The 17622-nt window shown below is 33.1% G+C and overlaps 1 protein-coding gene across 4 annotated transcripts in view; it reads left to right on the top strand.

Moving 5' to 3' along the window:
- Window positions 1-17296, top strand: part of Blimp-1 (PR domain zinc finger protein 1) — a 109983-nt gene extending 92687 nt beyond the window's left edge. For 3 of the 4 annotated variants that reach the window (XM_081760153.1, XM_081760150.1, XM_081760151.1), the window contains 3 exons: window positions 6360-6588; window positions 8008-8117; window positions 15112-17296. In XM_081760153.1, coding sequence (XP_081616279.1) covers window positions 6360-6588; window positions 8008-8117; window positions 15112-15269 — 497 coding nt within the window. In that variant the 3' untranslated portion in view covers window positions 15270-17296. Of the gene's footprint in view, window positions 1-6359; window positions 6589-8007; window positions 8118-9993; window positions 10067-15111 lie in introns of all 4 variants that reach the window. The other variant, XM_081760154.1, reaches the window with a different exon arrangement.
- The last annotated feature ends 326 nt before the right edge of the window (window positions 17297-17622 follow it).

Below are 17622 nucleotides of genomic sequence, written 5' to 3'. Positions count from 1 at the left end.
TTGTTATTTGTTTTTTTTATGTAATTATGAACCTTATTTATTAAGTGTGGAAAATGTATGTACTCTTCAACTTACGACATACTGAGATCAGTAAAATCAAGCTCTCATCGCTGGTCTAGTGGCTTTGATGCACGTGGTTCCGGGGTCAGTTCACTGTCAGAGAGTACAAAAAGGTTATTTTTATAATCATTTGCTTTCATTGATCATCTGTCTCCTATACTTTAAAAGGAATAACCGTGGCACATTTAAATTTAAACTATAAAAAAAATTAAGCGGTATATACTTCATAAATGGATAAAAATTACTATGCAATATGTAATTAATAAAATTTGTTTCTATTTTAGTTTTAAAAAAACGAAAACCTTAAAAATTGGATATGAAATATTTTTATTTCAAAACAGGTAAAAAAAAAACCTTCATATTTCTCCTTTTGTCCCTGTCGAGAAATTTATTCATAGCTCCATCCATCATTATAAAACTTATTGTGTGACATTTTCACTTGCATTATATCATTATATTACCTAAGAATCTAAAAATTAATAATTGATCTTCGTTTCTCCAATGTCATTCTTAATATATATATAAGAGCTACCGAAACTTAGTTTCCATTATTTTATCCATGTGTAAGAGCTAGCGAAACTTAGTTTCCATGATTTTATTAATGTCTACGAGCTAGCAAAACTTAGTTTCCATTATTTTTTCATGCCTGAGAGATAACAAAACTTACATTTCCATTATTTATCCATGTTAGTTTCCATGATTTTTTCATGCCAAAGAGATAATAAAACTTAGGTTTCCATTATTTATCCATGTTAAGAGCAGGTGGAACCAAGTTTCCATGATTTTATCCATGATTGAGAGCTAGCAAAACTTACGCTTCCATTATTTTATTCATATCTAAGAGCTAGCGAAACTTAATTTCTATTATTTAATTCATGTTTAAGTCACTTTAGAATGTGAAAAACTTAATTTTTTCCATTATTTCATTCTTGTTCACATCATTTAAGAACTTACGGAACTTTGTTTCCACCACGTTGCATATACCATTACCATCTTTGTAACTACGTATACATTTTTTATTCCTATGTTGTAATCTTCTTACTCAGAAATAAAGATTGCAAGCTTTAAAAAAAATGTTTGATCGACCACACTTTAATGGTGGAAAGCTTCATGTTTTAATCGTGAGAGATCTCATTGTCCTCTTATCGTCAAATTCTAAGCACAATTACAGTATATCTGATAGAAAACAAAGCATTACATACTGTAATTCAACAAGCTGTACTAATAATGTCGTAAGTTGGAGAAATATTTATCTTATATGTGTGTCACAAGAGTACAATTTTACGCAAATACTAATATAATACACTGTTTCTTTAATTTCAGGTATTTCGATATTTATATGTTTAAAAAAAAAAGTATACTGAAATAAGAAAACAGTGTATCAATAGTCGTTTTAGAATGGTGTGCTTTTACAGTCGTAAGAAAAGAAGTATATTACATATATTTTCTTTACCTTACAAATACATAAATAAAAAAGATTTTACAAATTCAAAGAAAAAGCACCATAAGAAACGAGTGACTCGTTGCTTCTTTGGCTGTCTCTCTGTTTTTGGTGCTATTCTTATTTAATGGCCTTTGTTATAAACTCCTAGCTTTTAAGACTACTTTAGGTGTATGTGAACCATTAACTTACCTAACATACATCTCTATTATTTTTAAGTCTTCATTTTACAACTTTAAATACATTCTTGTCTTTACATTAAGAATATTAGTGTAGTTCTGCTGCTGGCTTTGGTACCTTCACTAGCGTCTGTAAAGAGAAAGAAATATATGAAATATATTTTACTTTTAGGAAATAGAACATATTATATTAAACTTTTCTGTATAATGATTATAATCTAAAAAGGCTTCAGAGACATATTAGAAGGGAAGTTAATAATCAGGGCCGTGTCGTGGAAAATCAGCATCCGGGGCGAGAGTATACGACGGCACCTCCATACATATATTCCAAGTAATTTTTCTTATCTTTTTTCCTTTTTTCTCCCGAATTTTTCGCCCCTTACTTCGGCGCCCGGGGCTGTCACCCTCCCCCCAGCACGGCCCTGGTTAATAATAGAGGATGTTTCGAAAAGAATGACCAGATTTTAAGTCCATATGTAGTCATAAAAACATACTACAAAAATGGGATAAATTGCAAAATACTCACAAAATCTTCAAGTTTTACCTATGCTATTACAAATGCTCTAATGTCTACCAGCTGTAGCATGAACATCTAGACGATCGCTAAATTCGTCATAGCGAGGCCGACCTGAACTTTTACCTTTGCATAAGCAACCTAAGCAACCTGTTTCTTTAAAATGACGATACGAATAACGAATGTTTTTGAGTGCTGGCGGATCAATCCCAAAACGCCAACAAAAAGCACGCAGCACGCTGGATCGAAATCACTGACTCAATCTTTGCAAACTGCAGCACACCAAACGCTTTTTGTTGAGCGGACGCAACCTTCCTTCTGACTGACTGCAAACTGAGAAGATTGACTGACATCTAACGGCAATTTTCTGAAATTCTAGGCCACACCCATTCAAACAACACTCATTTCTTTGCCAGCATGTCCCATGTTCCGTAATTATTACCGTCCAAGATCAGGTCATTCTTTTCGAAACACGGTGTATTCAAAATAAGTTTAGGGAAAGGCAACAAAAAATTTGGTTCACCTAATTTGTAAATTAAATTCATTGCTACACTATTGATAGAAGATAGACTAAAATTTCACCACCAAATCGTTGTGCAAGACTATAATGTTAGAATCCATGACAGAAAGAATATTTCTTATTACAAAACAGAAAGAATCACAAGACCAATGTCGTAAATGATTATGCAAATTCATTACACATAAAATCTGTAAATTGCTCAAGTATACTGGTAACAAGTAGTGTAAAGAGTAAATTACGTAAAATTACGATATACAGGGTTTGTTCAGAAAGTAGTAGGACTGATTTATTTTTTTTAAGTTGTTCACAATTTTGACACATCGACTTAATGGTTTTCAAAATATGCCCCTTCGGCATTAACGCAGCGCTTCCAACGACTCTGTCAATCACTGAAGGCTCCCTGGAACGCAGAAATTGTAATGCTCTTCAGCTCCCTTGTTGCGGCCTCTTGAATGGCCTGAATCTAGCCGTGGTGCCATCCTTTCATGATCCGTTTCAGTGGAGGGAAAAGAAAGAAGTCTGCAGGAGCGACACCTGGACTATAAAGTGGCTGGGGAAGGTGTGTGATGCCATGTTTGGTCAGGAAGTTCATAACAGCAAAGGCGGTATGGCTCGGCGCATTGTGTCGTGATGAAGCTTCCATGATTCAGCAAATGGTGGACAAATGCTGGCGACTCATTGTCTGAGTCTTTCAAGTACTTCTACGTAGATCGCAGTATTCACAGTCTGACCAGGCGGCACAAACTCTCTGTGAAGCACTCCTTTGTAGTTAAACAAGATGATCAACATCAATTTCATTTTCGATTTGCTCGTGAAGGCTTATTTGATCGACTCATGGCATCACTCCCATAAGCAGTCTTGATCATGTCATGGGTCTCATTCGCAGTTTTACCCAATTTGACGCAAAACCTCACCGCGTAGCTCTGTTCTAACAAACGATACATTGTGGAGATAACAAGACATCTGGAAAGGGGTTCACGTTAAACTCAGTCTACACTCCGTGAAGGCTTGAAGACGACTGCCGACTGGTGTGCTGGTACTAAGATCCCACCATCACCCAATAACATCCCCCTTCTTCACCACGTTTTGGCGAGAAAAAGAAATCAGTCCTACTACTTCCTGGACAAACTCTGAATATCTTTATTGGAATTTGTTACATGTTTTGATACTTCAATAGGAATAGAAAAAGAATTCTACGAACAAGTAAAGGACAGTAATCTGATACTTAGCTTGGTTAATTGTGTTCTTTATATTATAGTATGTAAAAGAAATTTTAAACAATATAATATTTTTGTATACTAGTGTTATCTTCATTTTCTTTCTGTCTTCTTCTTGTTGGTGTTTCTTCTTTCTCTTTGATTACATTTTGTAATATTTTCTTAAATTATTTTTTTTTTTTTGGATCACTTCTTTTCCCAAAGCAATGTCCAAAAGTATTATAGAATGGAATTCTTTTTTTTTAAAAAAAAAAAGTTAAAACAAAAGGAAAGAAAGAAAGAAAAATCAAGTTTGATACACTATCTGGTAACTCTGCAAGAAGAAAGAAGAAACACCATTGAAACGAAGAAAACAAGAGTAAAATGATCATTTTACTGTAGAACTACTTCGAACAAGTACTGTACTATGACTTTTATAAAACATATAATAGTTTCTTCGTTTGTTCCTTTTGTGTATATATACATTAATCTTAACTTTTCAAGAAGATATAACATTCAAATTTTTGGTTTGAATTGCTACTCTTGCTCGTATCTTTGTTGGTTCTGTACATCTTATTCAACATATACTATGCTTAACATTCTTATAAAATGTAGCTTCTTGAACAAAAAAAAAAAAAAAAAAAAAAAAAAGTTAGTAGGAGATGAAATGGTGATTTCGCCTTGGCTGTACAACATATGTCTAGATAATAGCTACAAAATGGCACAACAGAATAAAAAATGTCATTATAATAACTGAAATAATATCGATCAACTTGTCACAAAACACATTAGATGATGAAAGTTTTACCTAGTCTTAAAAACTCTTTACATGTACGGTGTGCATATATTTTAATGATACTTGACCCTAGCCATAGGAGCTAAATACACGGGTCTGATTGGTTGAAGTTATCCGTTTCTCGCCACGTAGCATATATATAGCACAAATCAAACGCCAGGTACTGTCGGTTCTCGTGGCTAGCGCACGAGCTAGTAATGAAAATCGCTTTTGGCGTGGGTTCAAACCCGACCCAAGGAAAGTTTTTTTTTTATTTTTTTAAAAAGAAATTCATAACATTTTTATCATTAAAATAAGATAAAAAATAATACTCATTTAACCTTGTACGTAATATACAGTGCACAAAAGGTGATTTATTTACGTTAGGAAACATAGCTGAGCGAGCATCAGCGAGCAAAGGAGGTTAGAAACTCCACAGGGCTTGTTTTGTTCCACCTTGACCCCCATGATAATACCACGTGACATTACGTCGCACTCGGGTGGTGCAACTTCGATGTAAATCTAACCTCAACGCGCTTCCTTGTGACCAACTTAAAACAATTGACTAGGATCGAGCGTGAAAATAATATATGCATACGGTGTAGGTTTCTATTGTAGTAAAAAGTGTTCATACCACCTCCTACTAATATTTTCTGCTTTAGAACTAACTTCATGATTGGTTTACTCATGGTGCAGGCTAATGAATGCATAAGCTCAATATTGGAGAAAACGTAATAAAAATAAACATCTAACGTTCCAGGAATAGTATTGTGTATATAGCTAATATTTCGATATGTTTGGATATCATGCACTTTGTTCTGTCGATACGTTACGTCATGTAGAGCATATGCGTCATTATCCTTCATGGCTTTATAAATAGTAGTCTCTTTTTCCCTTAGTAATTAATCAATTTTCTTGTGTGGTGTTTCATAAATTAACATACCTGTTTTTCTTGCTTTCTTGTTTTGTGCAAATCTAGAATCGAAATGCCCCAAAAAATCACATTTCTTATCGATCGCTTACCGTAAATTCTAAAAAGTATGAATCCTATGAATTAAAAATTTCTTGTACTATTGCAACACTGTTTTACTAACTTAAATTATTTACGACATATATCCTTCGTTTTACTTATTTATTTATCTTTGAGAACTATAGTTCAGAATAAAAAGCCGAATTTTGGTTTCCCTTTAATAAAAAATTACATAATGATCATACGTACATAAACATTTTCGTGATCTGCGAAGAGCAAAATTAAGAATATTTTGTAATGTGGTTCAAATAACAGAGCCTTATGAAACTGTCAACTGTTAATGAATTTAACTTACAAATACTACAAATAGCTGCGGCTTTTGAGGGAAGTCATCTCGTTAAAACTTACACTTGTATTGCTGCAAGTTAATAGGAAAAAGCTTACTTAAAGTTCTAATTTTTTTAAATATTAAAATTAGAATTTTTTAGGTAAGATTTCTTCCCTCTCTCGCAGCAATAAAGTTCTAATTTTTGAAGATGTGCCTTCCCTCATGACTCGCCACTAACTACACCAAACTTAATGGCAACTGAGATCTAGATTAGCACGACATCTTCTTAATTCCTCTTTAATTATTTTCCTTCTATTTTCTCTCCTTCGTTTTTTTGTTTATATAATCCACAATGAATTGAGTTTGTGTTCCTCAGGGGAGAAGCCACACCAGTGTGACATCTGCAAGAAGCGATTCAGCAGCACCTCCAACTTGAAGACGCATTTGAGGTTGCATTCGGGTCAGAAGCCCTACGCATGTGACCTGTGTCCGGCTAAATTCACGCAGTTTGTTCATCTCAAACTTCACAAGCGATTGCACACAAACGAACGCCCATATACCTGTCAAGGTTGCAACAAAAAGTACATAAGCGCCAGTGGGTTAAGGTACAGTAACAAACAGTTTTATTATCTTTAAAATAAAATTATTCTTAGGGATAGTTGTGGATTATTAAGTGTTAATTTCATATCAGGGAGTCAAAATATGAAAAAAAAAAAAAAAAAACGGAGAAGTTCTTTGAATATTTTTTAAAAATTCACAGCTGAAAACCTTCACTGAGACATCCAAACGTAATTATTTTTTTACTTTTTTTTACTATAAATATTTAATAATTCGCACCTGTACTAATCGTTCTAGTTCTATTGCAATTACTATTACTGTCTAGATCGATATCAAAACAAGTATGGAGTTTTCATAACGTTGTATTCAATCAATATTCTGTAAGCAAGAATCAGAGTAAGTAGCACACGCGTCTGAGTTAATTTCTTTTTTTCTTCGAAGCAACCCTGCACTGATGCTTAAATTTAAGTTTAGCGGTCAGTGAGAACAGATAAAAATTAATATATTTATTGTTGGGAAAGGAGATGAATTAAGTTTGATACCTATGCTAACTATTGAATTTAGTAAGCCTGGATCTCCTTCTACCCAAATGTTCGTTTCACTTCTGTTTAAATATGATAAAACAAATGAACATAGCTTCGAATTACACTTAAGTAGCTCCTCATGAGCTTTAAAAGATGATGAAAAAAAAAAAAAAAAAAACAGAAAAGTGTAGATCTATTTTGACTTCTACGTATGGAATTAGCAACGTTTACTTGTGTATGTACACATATTATTACAATTTAATAGAGAAAGTTGTATAATGTGGTTTTGAAAATGAATAGGGTTTCATTTTGCATACATCCTTTTAATACATCTCTGTTCTGCCCTGGTAATATATCTTTCTTTTGAACAATAACACAAACCAAACTCTTTGCGATCGAGCACCACATTGTATTTTATTTATTTATATATTTTTCTTTATGATTTTCAAAACTTCCATTTTATAAAGCATACGGAACTTTACCTTATACTTAAGCTCTTAATGGATCTCTTTTTTAAATTTGTTTATATGATATTCAACGTTAATAGTCACTTTGCGTGGGAATCTTTGCAGAACATCATTGTACTAAGAACATGAAGGTTTAAAAAGAATTAAAAAAAAAAAAAAAAAAAAAGACTTGAGGCGAATATAACTCATATCTTTGAGGCTGACGTAATGGTAAGAATTGCAAATATCAAACAAGAAGAATATTTAAATGTTCGTGTATTAACAACCATAACTTTTTTCGTAACTTTGAATGCAATCTAAAAATGAACATTTGAAGATATTTCAAGTACAGGTAATAACTAACAGTTTAAAATTACGTCTACAGCAAATGACAAATTTCGAATTTTGTCGAATATGTATTGTGTGTAATTTAATTTTTAAGTATGCCACATGAAGCAATAAATTAATTGATGTGTTTCTTAAATCTTTTTTTTAGAACACACTGGAAAACCACAAGCTGCAAGCCAAACAACATCGAGGAAGAACTTGCGTTAGCGGGGTCACCTCCGGGACATTATGAATATGCCCCGCCAGAGCTAAGTGTTGGTAAGTTACAAGTGCTTAACGGATTATGACAATTGATCATTTTCGCCGTCCTTAAATTTTGTATTATTTAAGGAAAGTTAAGCTATTTTCACAGATTACTAAGAAGATTAAAAAAAAAAAAAAAAAAAAAAAAAGAGAGAGAGAGATTCATATATCGAGGCACTGATACAAGTTCTTAAACAAGTAATCACCTTACGATATCTTGGTTTAGTGCTTAGTGTGTATTCAGGCAGACTTTTGTTAAAAAACATTACTGGTATAAAAAAAGAAGCCCCATCAAGTTATGCCATCGAAAATGAACTCCCTAGATTTAAAACTGAAAATAAAGTAAGGAACAAGTCTTACCAGACTTGAGCATTGAAAATAAAGTAACAAACATATATAACTTCGATAAGCATTATAGGAGTGAATAGTTGAATAAACTCATACAAGATTATTTACGTGAAAGGTAAACGCATCGTGTACATCGGACATGTAGTGGTAGTCATCTTACAAAACTTATAAATTGAAGAGAAAGTTTAAAAGTACTTAGTATACAAGTATATCTTAAGTAAATAAACCTCATAAAACTTGAAAGTCATTAATGCTGAAGTAAGAAGTAAGTGTTTATTATATACCATTAAGAATGAAGTAAGAAATAAGTTATTAATTTCTAACATGAAAATGTAGTATTCAGAACCCCATACACATTATCAAATAACCAAGAGATTGAGTTCATTGTTTTTTATATAATAAGATTTTGTATTTGTTTTCTAGAAGTGCATTCAATATGAGCTAATTTTAAATTGTAAAAAAAAGAAAGAAAGAAAAGGGAAATCGAAGTCCAGTAATTAGAGCGTTGTACTCACGTCCACGTAATCCCGGGTTCGATTCTTAGCCGGTGCTTCCCAATTTTCAGCGTGCTGAGCGTCGTGAGGTAAACTGGGAAGTCATGTGAATGAAAGACATGCGCCAGTGAATGACAGGGCGATGCAGCATGCTAACCACGTGCTCGTAGCTAGTTTGGACGTAGTTCAGCTGGTCGCTGACAGATGGCGTTAGAGCGGCTCAAGTCCTCAAATGAGCTGTTAAACCAAGTGGTTTAATAGGGAAAAACAATCATAATTTGAAAGAATATAATGATAACATAACTGAAAATTTACAAAAGAAATTATGAAGTACACATATATAGACTAGTATAGTTATTATACGAATATATCTTAAAAAAAAAAAAATCGCAACTCGAGGAAATTGACAACAAAGATCTTTCTCCTTCCCCTTCAATTTAAAAAGAAAATCAATATTGTAATATCGTAAATTTAGGAATTATTTACCTACGGGCAAAATATATATAAAATAAAATAAATGTAAAAAAATACATAATTTAATACATCTGTTCTACGTAGTAAATTTTGTTTACACTGTACATATATTAGCTAAATATAAATTGTGGAAATTTATTAAGAACAAATTTTAATCAGATTTGGAAGCAGAAGAAAAACAATAAAAAATTACAACTTTGAATACTGAAGATTAGCATTAATACTGTACATATTAGGAATTACCAAAATAATACTACGGTATCTTTTTTACTTGAAATTAAAAATGTTGAGAGCGGCAGTTAAGTTATCAAGATCTTATCCTCTACAAATTTCTTGGCCGAATAAGATTCAAACAACTTTGACATGGAGGAGAAAAATTTATTCTGTTTAAACCTAAAACCTTTCGCTTCTCTATTTCATCACTTATAACTAACATAAATATAAATTTAAATCTCTTATATTTCCTTAATTTTCTTGGATGCACAGCCAACCACGAAGATAATGTTAAGAAGGAGGTCGTTAATTCATCTTAAGTCCAAAACAACGAATTTTCAATTATTGCAATTGTATTTCAGATTGGAAGCTTATTCGTCCTGAAGGTTCTATTCAAAACTTAAGGCTCTTGGGCTTACCTAGGATCATGGTTTGGTAAGCGATCAACTGTAATCTTTGGCGTTGACTGTAGCACTCTTTGTGTGTGAGTGTGTGTGTGGGTATGTATGTATGTGTGTGTGTGTGTGTGTGTGTGTCTTGTTTTGTCCTTTGTTCACAACATTTTTGTCTGTTTACAAAAAAAAAAAAAAAATCAAGAACAATTTTTCTCCTCCAATGTCATATAATTATATACATCTATATGTTCTCGCTTTGTGTCGTACACTTGTTTCTTTTGTGCTTTTACGTGCTTTTTGCATGACAGTATTATATTGCTGAAATGCTACATCTTGCTACACAACACTAACGTAAATTGTGAAGATGATGACATTTCACACGAGTATTATGAAAGAAAAAAAACATGAAAGCCAGGCATTCTAGTCCATACAAAACCGTTATATAAAAGGGTAAAAGCACCCATTCATTAACGCTCAAGTCATACTATTATAGCTAGAAGCGTAAAATTTGGACAGAAAACTCCTTTCCTTATGTTTTTTTTTTTTTTTTTTTTTTTTTTTTTTTCAAATATGTATCATAAGAGGATAAAGGGGGTTAAAATCTTTTACCATCTCATGAACCCCTGAAGTTTGGGAGAAACTTGGTATATAAACTCTCATGGAAAATAAGGGAGCACATGTTTTAGCGTTTTCCAAAATTCCAGTTCTAAAGGAAAAAGATGATTATTTCTATAATAGGGAGCACGCTGGCTGAGTGGTGGAGCATTCACCTATGGTGCGTGGGGTCCCTGGTTCGATCCCAGCTCGCGTCAAATGGGCTTTGTGATGGACAAACAAAACACCGTGTTCGTAAGTTTTCTCGGGGTTCTCCCGTTTCCCTCCACTTCATTCATTCCACCATTGCATTGATTTCTCATCATCACTGTCTCCTTTTGTTTAGCCTTCATAAACGTGGGACGTAAAACTGAAAGATTTCATTTTATTTTCATTTTTATAATACTCAAATTTCCCCTTTATTTAGAAACTGTCGAAAGTGAGGATTCATTTCAATTGTAGATGTGAAATTATATAAACACTTAACTGCAAATAAGGTAACCTGTGGTGTTTCAACGATTTTGAAAATTCCATTTTTTAAAGAGGAAAGAAAAACTTCCTATATTCAAATTTTCTGTTTTTAAAATTCAGAGTGTGTCCAATGTTAAAATTCGCTTAGCTGAAAGTAGGTATATATACTCTTACTTAAAAATAAGGGATTACGTTTTGCAGCATTTTCGAAAAATTCTGCTTCTGAAGGGCGGAAAGGAGGGCATTTTCACGAACATTCAAATTTCCATGCGAATGATGCACTCTACTGCAAATGAAATGAAACAATGAAAAAGAGGACGTATAAGGCATGACCTAAACCTACCTGTCTTCAATAAGAGTATCATGAAAGCTTAGAGCGGGAATTGTTTTCTTTAACCCAGGACATTGATTTCAAGCCTAGAGCAAGAATTTGTCCTCTTTAATGTAGCCTAGTAATTTTAAGGCTAGAGCAAGAATTATCCACTTTCATGCAGTCCATTAATTCGAAGCCTAGAGCAAGAATTGCCCTCATTAATGCAGCACATTAATTTCAAGCCTAGAGCAAGAATTTGCCCTCTTTAATGTAGCCTAGTAATTTTAAGGCTAGAGCAAGAATTATCCACTTTAATGCAGCCCATTAATTTCAAGGCTAGAGCAAGAATTTCCTGTTTAATGTAGCCCACTAATTTCAAGCCTAGAAGCAACAATTGTCTTCTTTACTATAGCTCATTAATTAAATCTTCTTTTTCCTTTTCCATTATTTAGTAATTATATCATATCGTCCATCACATCGCTCAGAATACGGTCTTCCTTCTCAAAAATGTTCTTCCTCCTTTTCAATTGTCTCTTATACTGTATTCTCCCTTTAGATTTATCGTAGTAACACTTCCTTTTTTGCTTTGCCCATCATCATACACAGTTACGAGTTTGCTTTAGTTCTCTAAAATAATGTTTGTTTTACCGAAACGATATGAGTATTATTGTCAGAATTTTCAGGAAAGTTCTTGTGCTCATGATTTTGGCAAAAGGTTACAAATTGTAATCATCATAGAGTATTGTCTTAGGTGACTTACTATCTGTGTTTAAAAAGGTAGAGTTGGGAAAAGTCGCGTGCAAATTTTAAATTCGTCCCTGTAGATGCCTTTGATATACATGTTTCATACTTATGAATAGAATTTCGTATATTCTATTTTACACGTATACATTATTATGCAGATATTAATTACCAGAAATGAGTTAACAATCTATGTCAAAACATAAATAAAAGCAAGTTACGTTGTAAGTACTTTCGCTAGTACTTTATCAGGTATGAGAATAGTAGAAGCAGCAAGCAAAGAAATATTAATGAGAAAAAGCAGTAACTGAGAGATGAAAGTGTTGTGCCTGGTGATGATGGGTACTCAGTTACTGTCCTCTTTTTACCATTGCTTTCTTTCGCTATCTGATGAAGCATCAGCGAAAACGCTTACAATGTTATTTCATTTTTATTTGTGACTTGAAATGGTCTTTGAACTCATTTCTGGTGCAGTGGTGATTTCAAACGACTTCTTCGGGAGAGGAATTTCAATACACAACGGCTAAAAATAGTACTGTGAAAATACAAGTAACTCTTATTGTTCACCATTGGAGATTTGCCCCGGGAGGGGATTTCACAGCTCCGGGGATGCAATTCTTTCCCGAACCTCTCCGTGAAATCATTATTGGGTCACTTTGGGATTCATTTATTTCAATCATGTTTTCCTCACAATCGAAACTGCAGGAATATTACAGCTTACCAAAGTTTACCGAAAAGCTAGAGACAGTTTCTTCTAAAATATATTTAATTTCAATCCTGTTCCGCTAAGCTCATCACAGCATAAGCTACAATGGCTGATTAGCAATAACTTTATGTTATTGATTACGTGAAAGCGCCAAACTTTGCTCCTCCTGCGAATACCTTTGATGATTTCACTTTGCTCTTGAGTGAAATGTAAGCACTGAAACGTTAACTACTTGTTGTTAGAGTAATAGAAATCACATTAAGATGAGATTCAAATGGGTATTTGAAGACATGTCTTTAAGAAAAACATGTCTTTAACATAAATACGATAATTGTATTTGTTTGTTTATTTGTTTAAGTTCAGCTTTCCCTTTGCAGTATCGAGGCTATTTGAGACGTGGAACAACAGTTGAATATGAACTCAGAATCATCGTAAAGTATTTAATGCTCTCCCATCGGAAATTGAACCGGGGACCATGTGCATCAAACGCACGCGCTCTACCCACTAGACCATTGCCGGATTTAGGTTTGATGGGGCTTAAGCTATTGAAAGGGGCCCCTTTATATGTCATGCTTTAGGGGCCCTTTGTAATTCAAGCTTTCTTTTTTCAGCTTCAAAATGTCGCCGCTTTTTAGATTTAAATATATACTATATACTAATTTATGGACCTAATGGATATCTAAATGCAAACAAGGGCCCAATCAGGGGCGGATCCACGGGGGGGGGGGCGATCGGGAGAAACGGGGGTTCCATTATAAGTGGGGCTGGATGACAGGGGGCTCATTACAAGTGAGGGCTGAGAAATAGAGCCTTATTATTTGGTTCATAAAAGCCTAGTACATAACAATACAAAACACCCTTGTTGTATGTGCATTTTATCTCATTTGCTTTTTCTAGTTATTTGGAAATTACATTAAAATAAGCTTTTCTTTAATTTTTTTGGGCTCCCAAGCGAGTGGGGTTCTCAGCTATAGCTTGTGTACCTTATATGTAAATCCGGAACTGCACTAGACCAACGCAAAAGACTATGTAATAGTTTTGGATAGACAAGTATAACTTCCTTTGATATATACGTATATCACACCTTACTACCAATTTTAATCATTCCAGCTATCTAGTTCCAAAATTTAAATTTTTACTATTCAGTTGGTAATAATTTTAAAACAATTCGATTTCAGATGTATTTACTGCGAAGACATTTTTGCTTATGTTATAAAGCACCTTCTGCCTTATGAATACTTTGAAGTTAGTTAACAGTGGCCTCTGCATTTTCATAGAAATTTTCATATTGTAAAATGCCATTGTTTCGATTTTTGGAGCTTGTGATTTGATGGTAGTCAACTTGTCTGAGCTTTTTTTTTTTTTTTTTTTTTTTTTTTGGTCGTTTTGTCGTTTTGTTTGACTTTCTGTTTCACCAATTTTTCAATGTTATTCACTTGCGCTTTTTATCCACGTTCTTTAACCTAAATGGGATAACAGTAAGATGTTTTATTGTTTCACTTGGAAAGCTTTGGATAAGTAAATCCAATTGGCGTTCGATTTGATATTCGTATGCAAAGCGTATAGACAGGGCCGGCCCTAGGCAATTTGTCGCCCCGTGCAATGACATTATTTGCCGCCCCGTTTCTCCGAAAGAACAAAGCCACAATTTTAAGTATACTACCCCATAATGAACAACAAAGGGGAGGGAAAGAGTACTCCCACTCAGAAAGGCCTAACACTAACAAGTATAATCTCATTGTGTCTGTTTTTTTCTTTAAATAATAATCTATTAGGTTAGTGAAAGACAAAGCAAACATATCTGCAGAGGAAAGATGATAATCATTTTTATAGAATTCAATATCGAGCTTCAAACTCAATATATCAGTTTGCAATGCCAGTGCAACTAGTTCTTTTATCTTTATTTCTTGATTTTCCTTCTATATATATGATATGATTTATGAATGTAGAATTCAAATAGAAGGTCAGTTTACTAAATTTAACTACCATCATTATGAAGTCTGTTTCCAACAAGAAATATCTATTACAAATAATACTGTTATGACAGATTTTGTCAACCCTCGAAACTTGTCGATCCGTGCAAATGCACGTGTTGCACCCTGTGTATAAGAAGTATGTGCGAATAATAAACAGGCAATTCGCATGAGATATTAAATTATTTGCTATGTTTTGATCATTTTTTTTTTCTTTTCTTAAGGTTAAGTATGTTGGTTTTAGAAACAAAAATTTTAAATATTTGTTTTCTCTCTTGTACCAACAGGTAACATGGAAAGGGACTTACGAGATAGCGATTCTCGTGACCCGTTCGACCCAACGTCAGCTTGTTTGCCAGCAGCCACAGCGAATATTCCGTGTGAACCTGAACCAAGGCCATCTGTTATAGAAACGCCACAACCTCATGTTATTGAGTGTACCTAAGACTTTCTTAAAAGAAAAGAAAAACAAGCAGACTTTTAAACAGCGATTAAATTTACCAAGTTGTTTTTTCTTCTTCTTCTTGTTCTTCTTGAAATAAACATAGTTCGTTTTTAAAACTTACGAAAAATAGAAACAAAAAAAAAAAAAACGTGGAAGAAAAACAAACTGTTGATAATAAAAATAAACTTTCATATAATATATATATGAAATAAAAGAATATATATATATTTAAACTTGTGCTCACTGGTCAATCTGTGATGTAGCACTATTGTTGTCGTGTTGTTAATGTTTGCTCTGTTGTGATTTTTATTGTTGAAAATTTTATTCATTTTATGAAGAGAAACAACCACACAACAGCTGCAGTGGGTTAATGACGAGATACTGTATGTTAAGCAATTAGGACGCCAGCCCACCGAATAGCCGTGGAAAAAAAATATATTAACTAGAAAAATCCAATAAACATACATACTTATAATATATATATATATATATTATACATAAGAATATATCTATACATAATTAATGAAATAAAGAGAGAAAGAAAAAGAGAACTGTATTAAATGTATGTAGTGTACACAGAAGAGAGAAAGATTATATATGTATATATACATATATATATATTTTTTAAAAAAAGTTAGTTGTATATTGCAATGTTTTTTCTTTGATAGGACAATATCTCAGGCATGTGTCCTTTCCATGTTATTGTGATATTATTGAACCCCCCCGCCCCTTCCCTCTTTCCCTCAGAAACAATATTAATAAAAAGAAACTCACATTAGGGACAAAACAATGAATAAAAATAAAGAACCAAAACGATTTTGCTAAAAAAAAAAGTAAGTAAAAATTTGTAGAAAGAAATGTATGATAGCGAACGAATGGTATACGTAAATTAATCACAAGAATGAGGGATGAAGATGTGTATGTACCATGTACAAGCTGTGCCAGCCCCTCCCCCCATTTCCCTCCCCGTCACAAAATAAAAATAAAAAAAAAATAAATAATGAAAGTTTACCTTCAAGAGGTGCATGGCGTTCCTAAGGTGTGACAGAGAACATGATCTCATTTTAGAAGTATTTTACACAATATATATATATATATACATAAGATAAACATCATATTATTATTTAAAAAAAAACTAATTCAAAAATTACATGTTTACAATAATATATGTATATATATATATACATACATTAAAAAAAGTATGAATAAAAAAAGAGTCTCTTTACCTGTCAGTTATTCAGTTGATACTTCAAATGTCTCAAATTTATACATAAACTGAATTTATCGTGACAAGTGTTTATATATATTTAAGACAGAAAAGAGTTCGTGAAAAATCATTATTTGAAGAATGTGAAAGAAAACAAATATATATATATAAAAAAAGAGCTTTTGTGCCTTCACTTTGTTTTTAGGAGTGATTCCTTATATCATCATGTTGATAGTTTTATTGTCCTCAATGTATGCTTGTACCTCATGTGGAAACTCACAAACATATAAAACAAAAAACAAAAAAGAAGTAAGGAATACACAAATATATATTTATTTTTAGATAGTGTTTAGTGTAGAATGTGTGTTCTTTCAAGCTTTGCGTTATTTATTGTTGCTTAAAAAGGCAGATGTTTATTTGTTCTTCGCTTGTTGTATATAGAGATCCTTTTATTCGAGCCATCCCTCTTATTCTCCTTACTTGTCCCCCGTCATATCAGTCACAAAAGTATAATATATATATATAAATAAATAAATATATTTGCCCCATATTTCCTTCCCCCCTTATCAAAACTGTGTTGGTTAACTTATTTTGTTAATGTTAGTGGTAACAAGAGGGCAGGACAGGCTATTTGCAAAAAAAATAGAAAACATGTTAATAAGTCTTTACTTTCATATTGAGAGTTCAAAATTATATTTAAAAGGGATATGTATGGTAGTGTTCCTTCTCTCTTGAAATCACCAAAACACTCTGTCATATCAGAGTTCCATGACTGAGCCATATTGGAGAAAAATAAAATTATTAGTGTGATTGAATTGTATACTTTGTTATTTTATTTAAGCAATATTTCCTATATTTTCGTTTTAATCTTATCATACAGGTTTTTTCCGGGAAGTAATAGGACTGATTTTTCCGGCCAAAACGTGGTGCAGGAGGGGAATGTTACTGCGCTGGTTGGGTGGTGGGGGAGTCTTAGTACCAGCATACCAGTCGCCAGTCGTCTCCAAGCCTTTACGGAGTGTAGACCGAGTCTAAGATGAACCCCTTTCAAGGTGCCTTCTCATTTCCACAGAGAATCATTTGTTAGAGCAGCGTTACGTGGCGAAGTTTTGTATCAAACTGGGTAAAACTGCGAATGAGACCCAT

This window comes from Thermobia domestica, chromosome 5 (assembly GCF_964235325.1).
Source record: "Thermobia domestica chromosome 5, izTheDome1.hap1.1, whole genome shotgun sequence".
Taxonomy (NCBI): Eukaryota; Metazoa; Arthropoda; class Insecta; order Zygentoma; family Lepismatidae; genus Thermobia; species Thermobia domestica.
Note: the sequence above shows the minus strand (reverse complement) of the source record. Positions and strands in the feature narration are given on the sequence as shown.